This window comes from Stegodyphus dumicola, chromosome 7 (genome assembly GCF_044657685.1).
Source record: "Stegodyphus dumicola isolate Sdum_Otavi_A_Nest chromosome 7, ASM4465768v1".
Classification (NCBI taxonomy): domain Eukaryota; kingdom Metazoa; phylum Arthropoda; class Arachnida; order Araneae; family Eresidae; genus Stegodyphus; species Stegodyphus dumicola.
In genome coordinates, this window is record NC_140774.1 from 180005475 (window position 1) to 180030297 (window position 24823).

Here is a 24823-nt window from a genome sequence, read left to right on the forward strand (position 1 = left end):
AATGAAAGATGATAAATGCATTCTGTTTGCAGTGAAAAATGTTACACATTTTGGGTAAAAAAATATTCTTATTTCATTTAACATATTACTTTTATAAATATAGTTTATATCATATTAGTTTTACAGTATTAAACATCATGGAAAATTACATGAAAGATAATAAAATTTTTCACACAAAATTTATTACAGCAGAATAAGCAAAATAAAGACCAGCTTTAATCAGTTTTAAGATTATGAATAAAATTATTTTTTGTTGTTTACAGTAAAAAATACAAACCATTAGCTTCTACATTACTTTGACATTTCTTATTTTTTTTTTGTTATTCACTCCTAAAGCTGGCCCTGAATGTGATCAATTAAAAATTATGCCTTGGACTGGGTATAAAATATTTACAACACATATAATAAACTTTTAAAAACATTCTATTTCACACAGCAAATTCTTATCTTCATTATATATAAATATATATATATGCATTTTTTAAAACCATCTAATGGGAAATAAAAATAATAATAATAATAATAATAATAATAATAAATAAGAAGCAATTTTACATAATATATGTTCAAAAGGAAATGAGACTGTGGTTCTAGCAGGATAAACTTTCATATTTTTCTAGTGGATGGCTTAAAATGGTTAGTGCCAAGGTGTCACTAAATGAAACAGAAGAGGCATACAAGTAGTGTTTTGCCATGAATTCTGCTAAACAGGCCCGGCACAGAATAATCAATTTTTTTCTTTTTTTTGTTTTTTTTTTTGCCTTAGAGTGAAGCCTTGATTTTAACCATGGACATATGACTACAGCTGACATGTCATGACTAGGTCACTTAGTCATCACTCAAGAATCAGTTGCTGCATGGGATGCTTTTCTTAAGGAAATTCGTAAAATTACCACTCAGGAGATATTAAATTGGTTGTCTTTGAGCAAGGGAAATATTAACACTATTTTCTATTCACACTTATAAACAAGTGCAGTAATTTATCACAGTTCAACTTTCATTTGGGCATATTTTATAGTTTAAATATGTGACAGAAATAAAAGGTGATATACAAAATAAAGCCTTAAAGTACAGATGAGAAAACTAAAAAAAATATATCACTAGAAATGATGCATATAAAACATTAACACTCAGTAGCATATGCACATTTCCAATTTTTTAGTATAATTCTGATCAAGCAGTATGGTAAAAATGACTAAAATAACTAAAATTTAGATACGCAAGTAAAAAAATAATACAAAATTATTTTGTGTTAAATTAAAGACATACAAATAAGTACATCTCGCAAAAAGCATAGAGTAATATATGAAGCATTACTGAATATGTTAGCAAATTTGTATAAATATTTAACTTGTAGTTTTTACAAATAATGATTACTAGAGACTATAAAAAATTTCCCATTTTAAACTATTATGCTGTCTCACTAATGTATTTCAAGCAGGAAGTATATTAATACATTTTTTGTGTATTTAGAGATAAGCATATTACCATGCTTTCATGCAAAATTATAATGTTCGGTGGGATACATAAATTTTAAGTAAAATCATCACTAATTGCTGCTGACTGTGTAGTATTAGTTGATTGCTAATTTTGAGGTATATATTTAGAATTGTCAACCATCATTTAAATTATCACTATATTATAAAGCAAACAATGTCAAAGCTTTAATAAATGCAGCTATGGGATAATTTTTGCAAAGTTCCTAAATCTTTTTTATTTGAGCAACAACAAGAACAAAAAAAGAACTTTCAAGCTTTTTAATTGAAACAAAATTTGGATTCTGAATTAAAAAAAAATTAAAAGACACTTAAGAATAAAGTTTTAAATATTACACACCTACAATTATGAAGACAGTAAAAACTAAATTTAATTAATGAAAGAGATTTAAAACTCTTGAATTTTCTTTCCTCAATACTTTTACAAAAATATCAAAATATCCGAGTAACAAGTAATTTTTTTTTCATGATCTTTTTAAATAAAAGCGAGTGTAAAAAGAATAGGATTATTTCAAAAGTTAACCTAGGTAAATATTAAACTCTATCCAGAAAATTAAGAGTGTGGCAGTCACCACGAGGTGATATTGGAGATTTGGAGTAAACTAAATTGTAAAACTTAAAGTCTTTCTTTAACCATTCAGTCGGCAGTTATGAGTAAAATATTCTTTACACTAAAGCAAACTGAAAAACATGTCTTCCAGATAAATGCTTTAATTCTTTTTTAATCATTAGATAGAAAATAAATTAACCTTTTGAAAGTCATCAATGAGCTCAGCTAGCATTCCAGTTATGCCCTGCAAATGGGTACAAACACGGTTTGTTTTAGAAATTTCTGACTGACAGATATAATACTTATTTGGGAAGATTATTGTTTAATTTCACAACTGAAGGGTAAAAAAACACACATCATAATATGTTTATCTCAGTGTTACAATACATAAGTGCAGTTATGAATAAAATTATACTTCAATGAAAAAATTCACGTTATTTTATATGTAATTAATCTTCAATTATAATAACATCAATAAATATCTGACATTTATTTACTTAAAGAAAATAATGTGATATGCAAGATATGAAACATTTGGGAAATACTTTATAAATACTAATAAGCTATATTAGAAAATTATTTAAATAGCCCATGCCATTTTAGCAAATGTTTTGCTCCAGTGCAAGGTATTAGTGCAAAACAATCACCCTTATCAGGCTATTTTGGTAACAAAATAAAGTATTGAATTAGAAGAATAATGAAAAATAATTTTTAAATATGCACACTATTAAACATTTGCGTAATTTTTATAGATAGTAATAAACTCTACTAAAAATTATTTACATAGCCCATCCATATGAAAAAATATTTTGCACCAAGGCAGGGTATAAGCCCTTATCACATGACTTTGGCAGTAAAGTATTATATTACAGGAATAATGAAAAATTGAGAATAAAAACTTGGACTAAATAGAGAAAGAGGTCACACATAAGAATATTAAAGCGAAACAATATCTAACAAAGGCTTAATTAACAGCAAATTTTTTACAGTAATGCAATATATAAACTCTCCTTCAGTTAATGAATAATCTATTTCTAAAACTTTGTACATCATTTCATAAACTATCATAATATAAACGATTTAAAAATAGGTATTTTAAAGAAAACTTCTTACTCTAAAGAATAAAAGTTTGAAACAAAAGACTCTAAAAATATGACAATGAACTATTAGCATATTGCATTCTTTTCTAATTATATATGTTATTTCAGAAACCATTAAAACACTGCATAATGAATACCTGCAGTTTCCATTCATTTAAAAAAATTCTATATACTCTACTATGACTTCTTTCTACAAAATTCAGTAACAATCAGATAATAAAACAGTGAAAATGCATAAATGCATACATTCCGTCAGAAAGAAAAAGGGAAAAACATTTTATAATATGGTTAGATTTTAAAATCCTCATATTAACCCCCTGGGCGGCATGGTTTTTTGGATCTGCTTATGAAGAACTGTATTTAAACAGCATTCCTTTTTTAAATTTGCATAATTAATTACACTAGTCTCTGTTTTTATAAATTTTCATTCCTTAAGATAATATACAAATCACTTAAGTAAATAAGAAAACAAAATTTTTCATCATTAATAAAAAACTCGTTAACCAGAAGAAGGCAATTAAGCAACTTTGTTAAATTTTAAACTAAAAAATGTTACTAATAAAATATACAGAAAAAAACTGATCTGTATAGTGCTTTTCCAAGAAAATACTGCAATAGAAAAATCTATAAATTACTGAAGTAATACTTTATCTAATAGTTATTCTAATAAGTTTTGATACTGCTAACAAATTTTTAAGATTCTCGAATTTATTAATGTCCATTTATCTATTACATATATTGGTGCTGCCTAAAATTATGGATTAGTTTGGAGTTGATAGTAAACTCCAAACTAAACCACAGCTGTTAAATTATTATTTTATATTATTGCAAAAAGATCAGGCTCATGAATAGATTAAGCAGCCCAGTTTCATTTTCATAAGTAGACGAAGAATAATTAGGCAGAAATATACCATATTTCTATTAGGAAATTAATCATTCCTGAATAACAGAATGATTATTTCATATTTCAATTATTTATACAACTTCAAAGACTTATTTAGATTTACTAGAAATAATTCCACAGAAGAAAATTTGTCACTTCCTGAGTATCTGCACTCGCATTGAAAAGTTGCAAAAAAGGAGCAAGAAGTAATGTTGCCAAATTAGTTATGTGACACCCTATTACCGTATAAAAAGTATTCATGTGACAACCCAGGTATGCATGTAGCACTCATCTGTTTAAGTAGATGGGATGTACATTTACTCAAAAATTTATTCAAAGAACCAGTTCACTTTACTGAGTTAGCAGACAGTGATCCCCAAAACAGAGAGATAGCTCCTTCGACAGCTCTTGTAGAATTATGCAGGAAAGTTCAATTTCCGTTTTAGAGAAGAAAGAATGTTTAAAGGGGATGAGTTTAATTTTCATAATTTCTTAAATATTTTTTATTCCAGGATTTTATTGTTAGTTCTATGTAAAAAACAGGTTTTAGGAATCTCAAAACTACTATTGAAAGAAATTAATCCAAGGAGTTAGAGACTGGATTCTCTCGACACACTGCTCTTGATTCACTTCCTGTTCCTGATTTTCTCCGTCAAGTTTATTGTTAGTGGGCACTGAGTTATAAAAAAGAATTGATTGATTTCAGCTTTTATCTGATGTTAAAGAGCAGTTTTACTTACTTCTGTTAAGTATACATGGATCTGCACTTAAGAAATTCAGTCATCACATATTTTTATCAGTGTTTCTTTTTGCACTGATATATTTGTTTTTCTCATAATGAATTGTAATGACATTGCAGAATTTGGCAGCTGATGGGAAAAAAAGCATTGCATTCCTGCAGAAATATGGCATTTTGCTCTGCAATAAAGCATGCAAAAATTTGCACTTGGTAAAGTTGTACTTTTTAAGTGACTGAATTTTATGAAAATGCAATAAGAAAAATTTGGAAGTTGGTTTGAAGAAATATATACTTTATTTATTATTGGCTGGTGCAGAATGCCAAATTTGTGCAATTCTCTGACTTTTTTTTTTAGCAAAAGCAAATTATTGTGTATATGTAGAACACAACAACACACAGTGGCATAACTAGAAGAGGCAGTTTGCCCTGAGCAACCTTTTCAATGTGCAACATTGTTTTATAAGAGTTGGTTAGGTGGATTTTCAAGGCAGATGAAAAATAATTAGGTTCTAAACTGCCATACAGAATTGAATTGAAAAGAAAAGTAAGATAACATATGGTAACAACTATAGATAACATATGCAAAGAAATCACATCATTATTTCAATAGCTACATACATTTCTTTTATTTAGTTTATTCCACTGAAACATTTGAGTGCATATTATGAATATCACCTACATTATGATCATGGTGACATAAGGAAGAATTCCTCATTAAGAAAGATGTATTTCAAAGTTTTACTTCTGTTGTTGCTATGGGAATCAAAAGAGGAACATGGATGGGCATTTCCCTATATTTTACTCCAAAATAAAATCTCCAGAACAAAGTTTCAAATATTGTAATATTGGGACAAATTTTCCTCTCAATTGCTGCAAGTTGTGAGAAGAATTTTTCAAATAAAAATCATTTGGGAAACATTTAAGATAAATATGTATCTTGCATTTAAGAAATATTGCTTTACTGTCTACATAATAGCAAGAGTAATCAAATAGATCTCTACAATGTCATAAATGGTTCTGTGAACAAACAAACAAAATAATATTTTTAAAATGTTACAATTAAAGTTTTTCATCGAAAACAAATGTCAAGTTTTAATTTATTTTCCTCCATGTACATGAAAAGGGTTGGCAAAATCAAGTACCGCCTCAGGCTGCAAACTTGGGGTTCACCCTGGGCGGCAAAAGATCAAGCAACATCACTACCCCTCCCAAAAAAATACAGAAGACTTTCTTAAAAAATGTAAGGGTTTAATTATCAATGTCTTTTCCTATTTTCATTAACTGACGTTTTATGGAACTGTTAGTGTGCCACCATTTGAAAATGGCTCTCGTATTTCATGCATTAGCTTAGAGCAAAAATTAATCAGCAATCAGCTTGCAACTTGTTTTTGTTATTTAATCTTCAAATAAATTCTATTTTATCTTTTCATAATTTTCTTACAAAAGTATTCAAAAAATAATAACTGCATAATGAGAATACAGCATTAATTATTGAATATAAACCTACATGAAACCATTTATAATCAAAAAGCAATGCAAAATGCTGTATCAATAACTTGGATAAAACTGCAGAAAATGCTTCTGGAGTAAGATAGTAATTCATGTCTACACAAACAGAATATAATTACAGAATCAAGAAAATTGTCAACCATACTCAATACATAATAAATACTTAATACCATTATTTTAAATGTACTGTACTACACAAAAGTATTGTAAATAACAATAGAGTACATCCACAAATTATAAAAACACTGTAACACTTAGATGCTAAATACAATAATATCAGTTGTTAAATAGATAATTTAACTTGCATAAAGGATTGTACCTTAAATATGGCATGTAAAAATACAAAATAATTATACACTAACCTTATATATTGCACATATTTTCAAGAAACACTAAAACTGAATCACTTTGCTAATTGAAAGAAATGGTATCCAGAAATTCTCCCTTTTGAAGAAATTTATCAAAATGATCAATATAATTAACACAGCTGGTGAAAATTTTAAAAGAATATTCACTTATTTTAGAAAACAATGCTAGCATAAAAATACATAACATTTAAGAGAACATTCACTTAAATTTTAGAAACAATGCTAATAAATCACAGAACAACATTTTCCTTAAATGCATATAATTAACTATATGCAAGATAAAATGCAATTTACGGAATAATACACGATATTAATACTACAGCATAAATAGTATCATACACATCAATGGCACTTACTCATTGCTAGATATAGTTAAGTTAAGATTCTTACATATGTATAAAACAGCAACAGATGCTACATATACTAGAAGTGGTAATGAATATCATTACATACTAAAATTTATTACTATATAAATCACTGAATTTTTTAATAACTGCATTTTTATCACATTTAGTGTATAATAAAAAATATGGTACTTGTATATTACCTGGCACAAGAAACTTCCCTTGACCGATCTAAGTATCAGGAACTAGATTTATAACTAGACAGGGAGCTAACTGTTCTATTCTGTGATAGTCTTATTTATTATATCTGATTATTCCTGGCAAAATTTGCTTTACATTACCTGCTTGCACCAACAATACATAAATCATATGACTTTTAATACTATTCAGCTCCTATCAGTCAGCGGCAATTAAGGAGTAAAATTGCTGAACACTGATAATTCAAGACAGGCTCAAATGTGCTGGCTGCATGGAGTTTTTAAAGGTTTTCCATACATGCAATGTGAATACAAGCAAGCTTTCCTTAATAAAACCTCCACAAGAGGCACCCCTTCTTAAGACAAAAAGGTCCTTGTGTGTTTTGCCTTAATAATCTAATTCCAGCTTCTTTTCAAACCAATTTCCTACCAATACTTTTCAGTATTGCAATCCATAACATTTTCTTTTATCACATATAGTTTTACTGCGTGTGAAATAAAACATTCTCAGTTTTTAAAAGTATTCTGCTATTCTGAAAAAAGCAAATAAGAAAAACATCAAAACTAAGAAAAAAAAAAACCACTTAAAAGCTTTCAGATTTTACATTAGGCCCAAAGAGGCTTTTATTTTAACATTTTGTGTGTTACCTTTATTTATTAAATGTCATATTTTTTGCACTTAAACCATAAAATTAAATTCATTAAATTCAACAGCAGTATCACAAAATAATTTTAAAATGGGCATTTAGAATTTCCGATACAGAGTCTTGCATGTTGGAGATAAAATTTTTTTTTTCATGCAGTGTTGCCATACCTTGCTTTGAAATAATTGAGTTTGTTAATAAAAAATTCTTTAATGTCTCACAAACTATGAGATAGCTAATAAAACAAATTACAAATTAGGGCTTCCAGATGCCCATAATAGGCGGAGGATTACATTATTCAAAATTTGATGGCTCTAGGTATCGTTGCTTTATCACAATGCGAGAAACATTTATGAAGATTCTTCTTTATTTAATTTCTTTAAATATAATACAGGGCTGTAATATTTGGTGGCAACAGTTTGAAAAGTAAGTCAATGAAAAATGCCAAAATGAAATTAATAACCCTTCTGGGATAATGCCCTTTGAGCTAAAAATACAACTGAACAAATAATTAAAAATGGTGGAGGTTGAAGCATGGCTGCAACAGGAAGGCAGATATTTAAAAGCAAGCTATTGTTATATCTTGGAACAATATTGTATTGGTAGCAGTTAATACACAAGTACCCAAAAGATAAATGACATAGGCATCACTTAATAACAACCTGAAAAATATGAATAGATTTTATAGAAGTAAAATGTTTTCACAACACACAGAATTTTCAAAAAATATATTTCTAAATATTAATTCATGTCTACAATTGAAAACACAGTTTTGAAGGTTTATTAACTAATTAGTGACAAATACTTCTCCTTTAAAAATGCTTTCATCTTCATGTCACAAAAATTGCTTCAATAAAATTTATCACAGACCACAAAGAACAAGTTTAATTACAATAATGCGTTAACTAATCCAGTAAATCTTTTATTACTATAACATTTTTTAGATTTCCTAAACAATGACATCTAATAAATCTAATGGAAAAAATTTTAATTTTAAACATAAGAAAAAGGTGCTTACATGTTAGCACAATCACCTTAGCAGATGTCACCAAATTTTCAGAATGTGTCAAACTCTGGAAACTGTGGGCATAATATTCTTCAAACAACCATTCTCGTAACAATTCTTCAGTCAAGCAAATTTGCCATTTTCGTTTTTTTTTTTTATTTATTATTTTTTTGTAGTATCACATTTTCTAGAAGCTTTTATTGACAAACTGTGATATTATTTGCCTTAAACTAGGCAGTGCTGAATTTGCCAACAGTGGCAGAAATGTTATCGAATGTTAAAATGTCTGCAGGAACACTGAATTTGGCAGCACAATCTCTAAAGGTAACAATGAGGAGATGCATTTGGTAGACAGCTGGAGTTAGTGAGGTTTGAAGCTCTACTGTTTTTTTAATTGAAAACAGATCACTGTATACGCGAGGAAAAGAACAGAAAGATTTAGAGATAAATGTAAGAGTTAATGAATGTAAGTGATTAACGTTTTAATGTATCATGTAACCTTTATTTAACAACTAAAATTTGTAGTTTAATTAATAAACTATTTTTACTTTTCATAAGTTGATAATGTTTGCCAACTTATATATAGAAAGTTTGGGAATCTTTTTAAAAAGTCATGAAACCCAACAACTTGAACCTGGTAAGTAAACTTTACTCTTTTTATAGAATTTCCAAATTATGACAAGGTAAGTTGCATTAATATGTAAGTACTGAAAAAAATACACATTTAAATTAATATTAATACTGCAAAAGATGTATTGAGAGCTAAAACAAACAGACATAACTTAAAAATACTTTAAAATTTGTAAAATTTTTTGAAAGAAAGCTTAATAAAATGTGTTTGATATGCACAAAATATTTTCAGCTCCTAAAGAACTTCTGACACAATACAGTAAACCCTTTCTACGATGACCACCCACTGCTGTAGATAATTTTAGTCTTTAATAAGGTGGTCATTTTAAATATGTCGACTATAAGTGTTGAAGTCATTAATTTGATTTATGAATTTACCTTACTGCCATTACAGTCTGTAAAAAGTACTAAAGCATGGCACACTGGGGGGGGGGGAATCTCTCTGATTTTAGCTGATTTGGCTGGGTTACTAGAACCATTTCCTAAAATATTTTTCATGTGATGAACGAGTAAAATTGAATTGTTATTTACACAATTTATTGTCTGCTTAGTAACTAATTTTATCATTTATATATTTATTCAAGAAACCAGTTATTAAAATTCTGAATCTCATCCCTGGATATGAATGTTATTTTAAATATTAAAAAGAAATTTTATGTATAAAAGAAATACTGCAAAAATATTATATTATGAAATCATTTCATACTTTGAACTATTCAAATGTATCTACCAAAAATTGTTTCTTTATCAGTCCATCAATATTTTGTAGAGAATCAATAGTGTTTCTAGAACAATCATCAAGTGACAGCAATAATTAAGTTTAAATTATTTGATAATCTTAATATACAAAGGTTGTAATTTACTAATTGCGTTAACTGGAAAAAAGACATCAACAAACTTAACTTCTCCTAATGGCATGGTGCAAAGTCAGATTAACAATACTTTTCCTTCAAATTTTGAATTAAATTTTTTAATAGAGTCTACAAAAATTACGTCCAAGAGCCAGGATTTCCTATTCGCAATATTAATAAATATTTTGGTGACAATGAACTATAACTGTTTTCTTAACCAAACATTTATATACAGCATTAGACTTCCTTAGCTTTAAATACAGTTTAGAACTGCCTGATAATAATTATTTAATAAAAATAAAACTGAAATCAATAAATAGAAAATGAAGTTAATTAATAAAGATATTTTAAGGGAAATATTAAATCAGAAATAATACCTAATGACTTTGAAATGACTTACAGTATAATTTTCATCATAAATTTAAATTTATTTATACTTGCTGTACCCCAAAATATTTTAAATAGAGATTGTTTTTCATAAATTTCCTTTAAAAATAATTCAAAAATTTGTATTGCATTATATATAGTATATAAAAGCATCTAGTAATATCAAAACAAAAAGTATTTAAAGGTCTCTTTCTAATAATGTGCAATTACTGAAATATTCAAAAATAAAAGAATAAAAATTGACAAATTTATAACATGACACTTATTTAGGTTATTAACCAGTTAACAACCTATCTCGATGAAATATTTGTTTCATACAAAAACATTTTATATAACTGTGTTAAGCACATACTTTTAGATAGGTAAAAAAAACATGTTTCGAAAAACAAAAATGCATTCATGATTTTAATAAGCTTTCTCAATATGAAACAGTTTCTTCTATTATTATACAAATAACAGCAAAGAAAAGTGCAAATTATTGACAAGAATATTAAAAGGAAAAATAAAGAATAATCTAAATTTAAAGAACATCTATATTAAAATTTGATATAACTGGTAATTTCATATTCACATGAAGCCTACGTTAATTTTTGAAAGGAAAATTCTCAAACTGTGTAATGATATAGTTACATTAATTTTACTTCATGAAAAAATGACTGAGAACAAGCTACTTACTTTGTACCTAATATAAAGAAATGGTTTCTACCAATTGGCACTTAGCTTGTGATGCCTTTTTACAAAAAGGACTTTTGACTTCAATTATAAATTTATAATAAAAGTAACTGAGGAACAAAAGCTGTATGTAACATTCACAAAATATTTAATAATTATAATATACTACTAGAGTTCTTGAATCACAGTGTAATTAAAGGCATAATTTATATGGCTTTGATTGATTAGTACTTCATCACCCATAAAAATGATTAAAATAATAACTTACATAATTTTAGAAAACTAATGGATACCATAAATTTCAGCTGCCTTAATATACGTAATTTTGCATTATTTCTTATAAGAGATAGTTGTTAATGGGTAATCTTCACATGTACTCATTTTTTGAAAGGCTAAGAGGATAAAATGTGAAAACGTAATCAAATGTACTATAATTATTGACAGTCTATTTAAAAAAATATAACAATATAAGATTCATACATTCATAAAAACATCACTAGTGCTACATATAGAAAAACAAAAAGCACCATATCATAAATGCATTGCATTGTATTACAAAAATAGATCTCTCTGTGTATAAATCTATACGTGCAAGGCCAGCTTACATTAAAAAATATAATATGTAAAAATATTACTCATATGAATATATATATTTTACAGCAAGTTTCTATGGTTTAACTGCTGTTCGATAATATCTCTTCGTCCGAGCCAAGTTGACAGCAGAATGGAAATCATGCAAAGTAAATGGTGAACTCAAGAGGGACTCATATGGATATTTACCAACTGTAGCAGACAGGAACTCAACTGCTCTCTGCAGATGAATATCTTTATAACCTTGGATGCCTGAACAGTAAAAAAGTTTTAAAATAAAATCCACTACATAAAAATGGATGGAAGAAGAAAGAAAGCTTAAAATGATAATAGAAACTATTTTCTCAAACTTATATATATTACATGAACAATTAGTAAAATTCTAAAGAACTGAAATTTCACATTACCTGGGATAAAACAATACATGCAATATGTTATTTTTCTTACAGTTCATAAACACTTTGAATATTTAACAACTGCAGAGAAAAACCAACATAAAATTTCTCATGTCAATGGCTTAAACACTGTTATCTCCCTCCTTGAAACTTATATACCTAGCAGCTGAAAAATGCTAAACTTGCTGTTAACTTCATATTGAAGCAACTATGGAACATGGAAACGTAATAGAATGATGGGAAAACTAAAACACTAAAAAAATTTTAAATGATCATATCTGTTCCCAAATTTATTTCTTGGTAGTGCTAAAACTATTATTTTATGTTAGTTATTATGTTATGGTTGTTATTAATTTTATGTTATAGTTATCACAAACATCACAATTACAGAACAAAAGTTTATAAAAAGATATTAGCTTTTTTTTTTTTTTTTTTTTTTACTTAAAACCATATGAGTTAGATGTATAAATTATCTCAATAAAAGCTATTAAAAATATAAGAAATGTATATTGAGAAATATTTATATTGTTTTTCAAATAACTCAGTTAAGAACTACACTGCTATGACAGAAAAATAAATTTTATCAATGCCTAAAAGTAATAACTTCTAGACATTGATTCACATTTCACCAGAATATGCTGATGTTATAAATAAAAGATTTTATGCTTCAAGGAATAGCAACATAGGTCAGGTCATGTGAATGATAAATGTCCATAACATACACAAAATGTGATAAGAAATGAAAGACTTCACTATGTTTCCAATGCCAATTACTGATTTTTAATGAGTTCACAGCGTCATTTGAGCTCCTTAACTAGTACATTATGATCAAGATAGGCAAACTGCAGAACATGAATTAGATTCCAGGACATGTGTTCTCAACCTAAAAGCAATTTCATAGTTCAGGAGGGAATGCAGTCAGCTTTTATTTACCTGTTACGGATTTTAGTTTATTAATATTAATAACTACTTTTATTCAAGTTTTGGTATTTATCAACATTTTCTATACTTTTATTGTTTAACTTTTAAAACACATCTAACTTTAAATAAATGTATACGGATTTCACGAATTTTTTAGGGGGGTGATCAACTAGCAATGGTGAAAGCGGTGTATGGAGCTAAAAAGGTAAAGAACTATTGTTCTAATATTATACTACTACATGGTTATAAAATAAAGTTATACTACAAAACTGAATGCAATCTGTCATTTACAGTTTTTCTCTCACTGCAAAGAATTTAAAAAGTATGGTTCAGGAAAACTAGAATTTCTGTCAAAAAATGGGACTGTCTTCAGGGAAGGGAGGAAGGAAGATAAAGGGAACTTTATTAAAAAATCATCCATAAAGTTTCTTATTACATAGTATTTTATAAATACCAGCAGGAAGATGGGGAAAATTTAAAAGGTGGTGATTGTGACTTACAAAATATCAATTTGATTAACTTCATATCTTTATGACCATACTGCAAATAATATGCTACATTTAAATGTTGTATTGATTTTTAATAAGAAAATCCTTGCATATTCCTTGTAAAATTATGCTTCCTGTTACAATGCTCAACATACTAGCTACCATTAAATAAGATATCAGGTAATGAAATAAATATACCAGGCAGTATATCAGGCCTGCGTGACTGATCAGTTTTACAGCCAGATTAATCCAAATGGTATTCTTTTACCTTACAAAAAAGAGGAAGAAGAATAACATACCTAGTTTTCTCACTATTCTGGTAGTTTAAAAAGCATTTTAAAATTTTCTACATCTTAATACTGCAATATATTCATTTAAATTCTAAATCTTGCAGTGTTTTACAAACTATTCAATCCTATATAACATTATTTAATAATTAAAAGTAAATTTTAATTAAATTCTAACATCATATATTTAGATCAAATACTAAATATTAATAAGCATTTCAAAACACAAAAATTCTTCCTATACAAGATTATTTCTAAACATAACAATATCGTGCATGTTTAATTAACATATAATTATCATAACTCTCTGAAATTTAATTCAAGCTTAATAAATTTGATATTGCTTTAATTCTAGGAAATGATTTTTCCGAAAATAAGACACTGTCTTACTTTCTTTTTTGGTCCAAAATACGCGCTAGGGCTTATTTTCGGGGAAGGGCAAAAATAAAAATATATTTATATATTTTTATTTAATATTTATTTTACACAGAATACAGAAATTTAAATTTATTCAATTACAGTCATGTCATCTTCTTCTGGAACATCGTCATAAATAAAATTCTGAATTATATTCTGATTTTCTTCCAAATCCATTTCCTGTTGAATCATTGGTTCGAATCTCTCATGTCTTGCGATGTAGCTATCGTTAAATGAATACTTCTTGTCTAAGTAGCCTGTTCGTAGTGCATTCAAATCCCTTTGTTCATTAATAGAAAGGGAGAAAGCTGTTGTGGATCTCATAAGATATGTTGAGGGGGTAGCTAGTTGAAGAAAGTGTTCCCATCCTTTACTTTCCTGAAACAGCCCCGCTGTGATCCTAATGCGACACCACTGAGACGATAAGTAACCCATGAATCACCCCTTTTGATTTTCGACTCATTCTGTAGGGGTTGGAAAAAGGTTGCTGCGTCGTATGTGTCTCGGGCGTTATGGTTCAGCCCAAATTTCACCCCGACGAGAGTCTGCCGACGCTAACGGATGACGATGCCCTTCTTGTGAACATATCTCTCTCGGGGCAAACGGTGAACTGGTTAAGATAAATTCCAAGAATTAATTTGAAACGAACTGTAGAGGTAAACAATTTATTTCTCGGAATATTTTGTTTCAAACTTTCTCTTACTTAAATACGAGTATTAGGAAAGCTAAACATATTATTACTTAATAAATCAACAGCATTTTTTAACGAATTCTTTTTGTCACATTATTTTAACTAGGGATTATTTTCGGGGGATGTCTTATTTTATAAAAAGTTCCGAAAATCACGATAGGGCTTATTTTCAGAGGATGTCTTATTTTACAAAAAGTTCCCAAAATCACGATAGGGCTTTTTTTCGGAGGATGTCTTATTTTCAGAAAAAGACGGTATTATTAAATATAGAGTACACAGCATGAAATTCATCGGACAATTACTTCACAAAATATATTCATAATATAAAACATTACAGAAATTACCCCTGATAGTTATGCACTTTTTCACTATTATATCCATGCTTATCCTTTTGCTTTCTGAATGAGAAGTGCCCACAAAGAGATAAATTCCTCGATGTCTAAGTGCATGGGAAGCATATGGAATTACATCCCAGTACCCACAAACATCAATAATTACATCTGCTATCCCTTCTTCATCTTGGCAGCCGCTAACATCTAAAAATAACAGATATGGCAAACATTTACATAATATCTCAACAAGTTAAAAATATTAATACTTAACATTTTTACTATAAATCAAACCAGTATCAACTATTTAAAATACCGTATTTCGGGCTGTATAAAATTTTTTTTTTTCTTTAAAAATTGGGTGCATCTTATACAACAGTGGAACCAGTAACAATGGAAATGCCGACGATGGTGTTGTGACAAATAAAACCAAGGGTGAAATACTGTCAATGATGCATGCACAGTGTATGTATTAACCCTTAGAATTCCAAGGCCTTTGCTCAACCGCTTCTTTAAAAAACAGAAATGTCTGATACTTTAGGGGGTACACAGATAAGGTCCAGCTAAAGTATGATAGGTTTGACAGTGATAAGTTGTATACTGAATAAATATTGATTTCAATAACTTTATGCAATATTTTTTTATATTAAATTGTAATGCAACAGGTTATAAAAACAAGTCCATGAACCAAATAATTCTTTATTTTTTCACTTTTTGGATCTCAAAATCAAGGTTAATTTTATACATGGGGAAATGTGGTATGCTTTATATTGGGGACAACCAAAAAAATTTAAGCTAGATATTAAACAGAAAAACAACCAGGCAGCTATCTCGAGTAATCATTTTATATCCAATTAAGTTATTTAAATATACTTATTATAAATTTATACAGCACTCTAAGCACCAATTTTATTTTTAATTGAGAAAAATCGATACATCAATCCTATTCAAAAGTTATGACACCCTTTTTTCAATGCTTAACTTACCATATTCTTTTTCGACTAGAACTGGTATACCTCCAAACTTTGGTACAAGCCTCAAACGCTCACGAGAAACATCATGGCAATATACTTTGACAAAACCAGCTTCAAGCAATAATGCACAACCATATAATCCCATCAAATTTGCACCCTAGAATACAATAATAATAATAAAAAAAAAAAATAAATGATCAACAAGTAAATAAGATCAAAAGAACATCATAAAACTAGTGTACTTCTATTTTTTCCAAATAACTTTACCAACTCAGTCCAAGTTAATGTAATAGTTTTCACTAACTCTTAATTTGAATTTTTCGATGTTTTATAAAACTCACTATTTAATGTATAATGTGCATAATATTTACTTTAATATTTTATAACTTGAGTGACAAGACTGGCATAGAATGAAAGAGGTGAAAATGTTGTAACTACAAGGAAAGTTACTTTGATTTTCCTTTTACTACAGTAGATGTAAATAATGATGAAGTACAACGATGACAGGTGTATGCATCCAAGTAAGCTAAAGGTTCATCCGCCCTTACTTGGTCGACAAATCTTGCATTTTTTTTTAGTAGGAAGTTGCAAGACTTACAAAAGCAAGGCAGTGTGTTCATGAAACAAGCGTCATTTCTGAGTATCCCATAGCTAGCGTCTTTCAAGGTACCTCACAGAGTGATTAAGTGCAATAAATTGCGCACTATCGCAGAAGAGCTGCCATCAACATAGTTAATATTATGGTACAGAAACTAATTTCTAAGGTATGCAACAAGACTATTCGAACTTAACGTATGCTGTGTGGATCCATTGCATTATTTACTGGGAGCCTTTTGCACTGAAGTTGCTCAGTTGAGTATGACATTAGAATATGTCATTAATGTACAGAACTACATAAAAACTAAACCGCTGAAAGAATTTTTTTCTCAAAAACTTATGCAAGGATATGGAAGCCGAACACACAGCTATGCTATACTATTGAAGTTCATGATAGCTTGTGACAACGCCCAGTCTCGTTCCAGTTCTGCTGACACTAGCACATTAGGGAGGCATTTTTGACAAACTAAAGTTCTTCAATTTGTTACTGTAGGGCAATGTATGCACATCTTGAAATTTGTTGAAAAGATTTCAACATTTAAGAAAAAGCTGGATTTGTGAATAAATACACTGTACCAATACACAACCTGTAGTAAAGTTATCGTTCTATAGGAACTGCCATCCCTTTTCATGGAACACCTTCCAAAGCTCCCCAACTAGTTTGTAAAATATTATGCGAAAGATAATGTAGAGAAATTTATGTTGATCCAAGATCATTTTCATTTGCAAGAAGAAGAGAGTTTAATTAGAAGTTTTGGCTTTCAATCAAAATTTAGTATTTAACTTTAAGTTCTAAAGCTCTAAGAATCCTCATTCCCTTTGTGACATCCTATCTGTGCAAATCTTGGTTTTCAGCTGCTGCTCTAATAAGACCAAATATCGTTTAAAAATCAATGTGCGGCAAAAAATGAGAAAAGCTGTCTCAAGTCATCTTCCGCTATTTGAAAAACCGTACGGGCATCAAGAATCTCATCTGTGACAATTAGTTTCTAATTTGTTACTGAAAGTATCTTTAATTTGTATGTTTTCTGATCAATTAAAATTACTATAATATTTCACTAAAATATATTTATTTCTGTGTCTGATTATTGTTATGGTACAAAAGTTGCAACAGGGCGCCGTGAACAAAATAACCAAACTGTATAAGCATCGTGTGCTCAAAATGTTTGGGAACCCCTGTACTAAGTAATAATATGTACTGAAAAAATATAATAAAATTTCTCCTCTTTTTCTCTTTACATACTTATCCATCAGCACGAAAAAAATGTGCAATAAAAAAGTGCACAGAATATAAAAACTATATCTTGCAAGAATCCAAAATTTGTTTATTGGGAATCTGACCTGGCTATGTGCTATGTCATAGAAGGACTTTGCATAAATAATATAATTTTTCAACTTTATGTCAAGATAGCATAAGACCTGACTAATCATATAGAAGCAAACAAATTGAAGACCTAAATATGCATACATTACCATAAGCAGAAATCCAGCACTTAATTTTGTTATTTTTCCTTTTTGTCTTAAAAACACCACAGAGCTTATAATAAAACTTTCTGAAGTGTATCATTTTAAAATTTCTCTCTGACATATTTTTTTAATAATTCAAATGACACAAACATTCATATAACCATAAATCTAAAATCTATTCAATTAAATTATTTTAATGAAAGAAAACACACATTAAAAAAATTACTGCATATAATTTTACTGAGCAAAAAAGAAAACATTTAACATTAAAAAAAATATCATTAAATGCATACTTTACTTTTTAATATGTAATGCACTGGCTTAAGTATAAAATGAATTTTCGGTACTTTTCCGTTTCACCGGCGCAAATCTTGCTAAGCAGACTTTATTGGCGACAACATACAGTATACACATAAAAAATGTTAACAAATATTGATTTTAAGATTTTTTTATTTTAAAGGCATAAACATTTTAATATCGCTTAAAATTTTGTAAAAAGCCAATATATAAAGACAATAAATTTGTAAAAAGATATTAATTTAAAAATTTACTATGCTTTCGCGGTTCAACATCCTGATTCGCCGGTTCATATCATGTGATCCCATCTCACGTAAGCTATGCTACAAAAGTCCAATTCTCTCAGTAATTATCTACATTAATTTCAAGTTAAATCTTGATTTGGAATGCAAGTTTAAATGCAAGAATTATTTCAGTTCGTACAAATAGCTTACTCAGAAATTATGTAAAACTGCAGTGCTTTACTTCGCTAGTGCATTTTCATTAGAATGGATGAATTTAACCCTTGACTTTGCCTTTTCTATATTTTCGCCTTCGGGTAAGCACTGTGATTGCATCCTAATTGACTTAATTAATTACTGCGAATAGCCCTAGGGCATAAAGTTGAACTATCTGTTAAAAATTCTAATTGTATACCAGAATTGAAAGAAGCAGTCAATCTGATAAGAAATGGCTATGACTTGTTTTGAAAATGAGGCGTAAAAGGGTACCAGAGAGGATAATCCGTTTGGTATCAGTTGTACCATTATTGGCGACTTTATCGCCTGCGCCGGCAAAACGGAAAAGTACCAAATTTTCTGATAAAAAGCTTTCTGAAAACTATATCCACTTTTTTATTATGTACGACTTGGCATTAAAAATATGAATAATTTATCACTATCATTTTTAATTTTTACATCAGAAGTAAACATATTTACACAGTTTTATTTCAAGATACAATATAAAATGCCTTCACCATATTGATTATATATATAAAGCTACCTTAAATGCAATTTTTTTTTTTTTTTTTTTTAACTTGTGAAACTTAGGATCATGGTAAATTCAGGTGACTATGGTAATTCAACATATAAATCTGTAAAATGAATAATTTGTTTTATATATTTTCACTTAAAAATTTCAAACTTGGAAAACAAGCAGTAACTTACTGATATTAAAAATTACTTTCCAAACAATAAGTAAAATTAGTATGTGGAATTCTTAAAAACATGCCAAGCAGTGGGTGATTCTGCACTTTCCCCACAAAATTTTACATAACAGCATTCAATTTTAAATGCAAAAATATTACCTGTATTACTGCAATAGACTGTTTTCTTTTTGAATTGATAGTAACAAAGCTGATGGCATGCACCATAGTAGAAAGTGCACAGTTAGCTGGACTAGCAACAATATTAGAAATATTTGATGGCACACGAACAACTTGCGTCCCTTTCTTTAAGATCATATGAGTAGCAAAGCATCCATTTAAACCCATGCCATCTTTTAATCCAATTGATCCATACTAGAAGGAATTAAATAATTTATCTAAACAATGTCAGAAATAATACAGATCGAATTTCTCCAAATATAAATTAATTACATAAAATGATTAACAGAATTTATTATCATATTACCTTGCTGTTGGATGAACAACATTCCTGCATATCTGATTTGCACATAAAACATTTTTCACAGCTATCGGATATAGTAAACACAATTCTGTCTCCAGCATAAACATCTGGTGTGCCATTACTAAACCTCTTGGAAAAAAGGACTTCTCCAACACCCTCATGACCTAAAACACTAATATAGAAATAAAAACTGTACAAAAAACATTTCATAAATATAATATCAGCAAAGGAAAATGAAGGTTTGCATTAGATTTTTAAAGTATGTAATTATAAGAATTATACCAGGGCGCTTTTACTTCATGTTTTCCATCTATACTTTCAATATCAGAAGAACAAATAGTTGATAACAATATCTTTATCAGTATCTCTCCTTCTTTTAAAAAATCTTTGGTAGGAATCGTACATGTTTCAACAACGTAGCTGGGCTGTTTGTGAGAACCGAAAAAAACAACTCTAACACCTGTTGCACCTGCCGCCATTGATACATTTACGCCACTTTGCCACAGTTAAGATAATACCAGTTTTTACATATATTATCTTTTTGAAAACAATAAAAATGCGTTATTAGCAGGATATATGGACCATATTAATTATTAGATTTAAACAACTATTTTTTTAGTTTTCCATCGTTTCATCATATTGCTGAAAAAAAGAAAAGAACAGAAAACTAAGTTTCAAAATTTCATATTATGTATATAGAGATATATGATGAATATTCGTACTATACGAAGAACGTAACAATATTTAAATAAAGTATTTAATTACGAACAATACAATAACAGTTAAGTATCTGGCATTAATGTTTATTTAAATGCCTGAGTAATCACATGATAAGCAAGCTTCCAATCGATCTGCTTATCAGCTGTAGGCGGTGATTTCATCTTCGTTTAAAAAGTATATATTTTATTAATCGTACTACGCTCATATTTGTGGAATATTATAAAGAAATTTTCGAAATGGCCTGCGATAACTTGTCAGCAGTATTAAACAATGGTGAACTTATTCTGGTAAGAGTAAATTTGGTTACGAATATAATATTTTGTTTTTTGTGTTTGACACCTCATTGCAGAATATAAAACTAGTGGGTGTGAAACTTTAGATTGGCATAACTTTTATATAACAGGAAAATTATATTGCAGATTTGAGAAGAGAATTCTACATCAGTTGACCTCACAGTTGATAGTTCTATATAAAATCTGCAGCGATCTCGTTTTGGGAATACTTTTATATATCGTACTATTGTAGTTTCTTTTTTCTTCCGCCACTGTAAAATTTCTTTAATAGTATTAAAAAAATTGCCAATATTAATTAAATACTATTAAGTTTTAATATGACGATTATAAAAATTTGTTGTAATGCTCATCATTTGGGCTAAAGTGGAGAATCCCCGACTTTTTTATTTGGCGCTTTTTACAAAAGTAAGAAGAATTGGATTTTTGTCAATTTCCTTTGACTTTTTAAGTGAAAATAGGTCGATGTGTACATGGATAAAGTCAAGGCAGTGCGCAATGCCATTTTTGTGCAATTCTGGGATTTTTTTTTAAGTGAAAATAGGTCAATGTGCACATGGATACTGAGTTAGTGCAATTCTTAAAAACGTGCCAAGCAGTGGGCGATTGCACTTTTCCCATCCTTTGTACTGTAATATAGTGCATATATAATAAAATTTCCATTTTGTTTAATTGAATAGCTTTTGATGTTTTGAAAACCATAAAATTAAACACTGAGGTTTACATACAGTACTTAAAAATCCATTTGTGAAATACAAATGAGATATAAAAAATTGGTTACAGGTAAAATCAATATGTACCTCAAGAAAGAAGAAATAGTCAGTGGTAGTCCTTCGAAAATGAAGTAACGTAACGGCTCTAGTGTAGAATTGGGTGCCCCTTTGATTAGCGACAAATTTTGGTGATGAAACCCCATTTTTGGTTATCATGATAGTTTTAACTTTGTTTTTAGCATCGTGATTTTTTTAAAGGGAAAATAGATTGGACAAAGCTAAGGCAGTGTGCAATGCTTAGTTTGTGCAATTCTCTGTTTTTTTTTTAGTGATAATAGATCAGTGGGTACATGGACTCCGAGTTTGTGCAATTCGCCTTGTTATTTTGGTTTTGTGTAGCGGCCATCTTGAAATTGTGCCTTCCTGGTGCCGATCTTGGAGTAAAAAAAGAATCGCCAGAAAGACAAGGGGCACCCAATTGTAAACTTTTACCGGGTTTTCATCCGCAGAGAACCCATTGGCACCATTGCAGTTTTACTCGCCAAGCTCGATGAGCCCAGCCGTAAGCGTGATATTTTGTAAACGTGGTTTTTAGTGATGTAAATTTAAGTTAGCAGACGATGGTAGTAAAAATTCACAGGTAATAAGTATGTAGATGTAAAACTAACAGGTTAAACGTAATATACGAAAATAAATTTGTATTAAATTCAAGTTAGCACAGAAAAAAGTGTATTAAACTTAACGGGAAGTAAAAATTCATTTAAAAATTAACAATTAGTATTCTTATACTTACGTTTACAATATACTTATATGCATTTTCTGTAATTCATATAGAATACTAATATTTCTATTACACGTGTCTTTTTTCACTATTAAGTACTTTGCCTGTTGATTGATGTATTTCGGTAAGAGCCATGCCCATGTAATAAATTAATGAATGCATGACCTTTAATACATCCATTTTACATAGTTTTAAGTATTTTTTTTTTTCAAGTTACTTGCATACAGCTTAAAGCATTTTACATTGAAAAAAATACCTATCCTTTTTCATAATATATTTCACAATACAAATAACCTTCAACAGTAATCAAATTTTCTTCAGTAGCATTTTTAATAAAACTAGAACTTTATACATTTTAAAATTATTATAGGGATTGGAAACCTCGTGGTTCTGTGTGCTTACAGCTGTTAATAATTAAGAATAAGGTGAACAGCCATGTTACAAATTAGCATTCACCCTCCCGCCATAATTTCTTCCTTTGATCCCGAACTGACGACCCGAGAACCAGCATCTTTCGACAAAAACTTCTTTAATTATGCGAAAATATTTATATCTATTCATTGTTAAAAAATTCAGAAAAAATAATAATAAATAAGAGAAAAATAATATAAATCTCCAAATGCAAACAACGACAACCTTCGCATAAGCGAATAGGACGAATTAGCTAGGTTACCAGGTTTAAACTATTATCGCCAAAGTTGGCGATGTTTACATTTACCGGCTTCTCTCCGGAAGTGTTTCCCTTTTACCAACTAATGAAAATAAATTAAACAATAAATGAATAGGAAAATTATTAAAGAAGTATAAAAAGTCTCCTATAGGTAAAATTAACAAATGACCGAGATTAATCTGAATAGTTTATGACTGAAGTGTCAAGGATTTTTAAATGATACTGACTGAATGTCTAATTAATTTCATGCTAAATAAATCATCTCTAGTACAAAGGACAAATGTCAATGATAAATAAAATTTGATCTTCAGGAAGAAGTGGGCTCTACCAGTAGTTGAGCAGTTAAAAGTTGCTGAACAATGGTAATTCGGTCCGGAGTTCAAATCCAGATGAACAGGCTGGCTGCATGCATATTTTCATAGTATTCTGCATGTATCAGAGCCAGTTTCCTGTTGAAAGTTCTCCAAGAAGGCATCCCTTCCCTTAGGCAGTTAGCCCTCAAGTGTTTTGCCATAATCAAATTACTGTAAAGGCCCTTATTTTTGCGAGGCTTTAATTTACGCGAGCCCGTTGTAATCGCGAAAATTTAAGCCTCATGAAATACTTTTTTTTCCTGCCTGAAATAATAATAAAAATTCAGAAATTTTTCACTTACCCAAAATTTAATGATTTATTGCACAGTTACAAGCTTTTTTTTGACAACTTTCTTTCTTATAACTATCTTTTGAATAATATACAACTATATTTCTTAAATATAAAACAATAAAATTAATAGAAGGCAGCTCATTCACTTAGAATACTATTTATATCATCTTCTTTGAAGCCATTCAAAATTATCTCGTGTTTGGCTTCAATACCGTTAAATACGCGTACAAGCCAAGAAGTGTGAATCAGTTTTAGTTGTGATATTCGCAAGTCCACAGATTCTTTTTCCTCTAGAAATTGGAAGATCTTTAAAATACCACTCCATAAACTCGTTCTTGAGCAAATGCTTGAACTCGCCATTTAGACGGGAACGGTGGGGACGAACTTTTCAGACAAAAGGAAGTTTCTTAAGATGCTTTATGCAAAAGATGTACTTATGTAATTTTTCAACTTTCGGTTCTGTTCATATAAAATTCACAAAATTTTCAACTCGTGAAATCTCCGATACATTTGTTTTATCGAAAATTACGGCCCGCAAAAATAAGGGCCTTTACAGTAATCAAGCCA

The 24823-nt window shown here is 29.1% G+C and overlaps 2 protein-coding genes across 2 annotated transcripts in view; one reads left to right on the forward strand and one right to left on the reverse strand.

The window, feature by feature from the left end:
• Positions 1-48: 48 nt before the first annotated feature.
• LOC118187709 (uncharacterized) lies at positions 49-20931 on the reverse strand. The gene is made up of 6 exons (XM_035357982.2): positions 20720-20931; positions 20441-20609; positions 20116-20328; positions 16482-16626; positions 15511-15702; positions 49-12219 (listed from the first exon to the last, which is right to left on the reverse strand). Exons 1-6 carry the CDS (start codon positions 20914-20916, stop codon positions 12044-12046), a joined length of 1092 nt encoding a protein of 363 aa, XP_035213873.1. The 5' UTR covers positions 20917-20931; the 3' UTR covers positions 49-12043.
• A 338-nt stretch (positions 20932-21269) lies between these two features.
• Positions 21270-24823, forward strand: part of LOC118187710 (sorbitol dehydrogenase-like) — a 41037-nt gene continuing 37483 nt past the window's right edge. Inside the window, exon 1 of the mRNA XM_035357983.2 lies at positions 21270-21444. Within this exon, the coding sequence (XP_035213874.1) occupies positions 21394-21444 (51 nt within the window). The 5' untranslated portion in view covers positions 21270-21393. The remainder of the gene's footprint in view (positions 21445-24823) is intronic.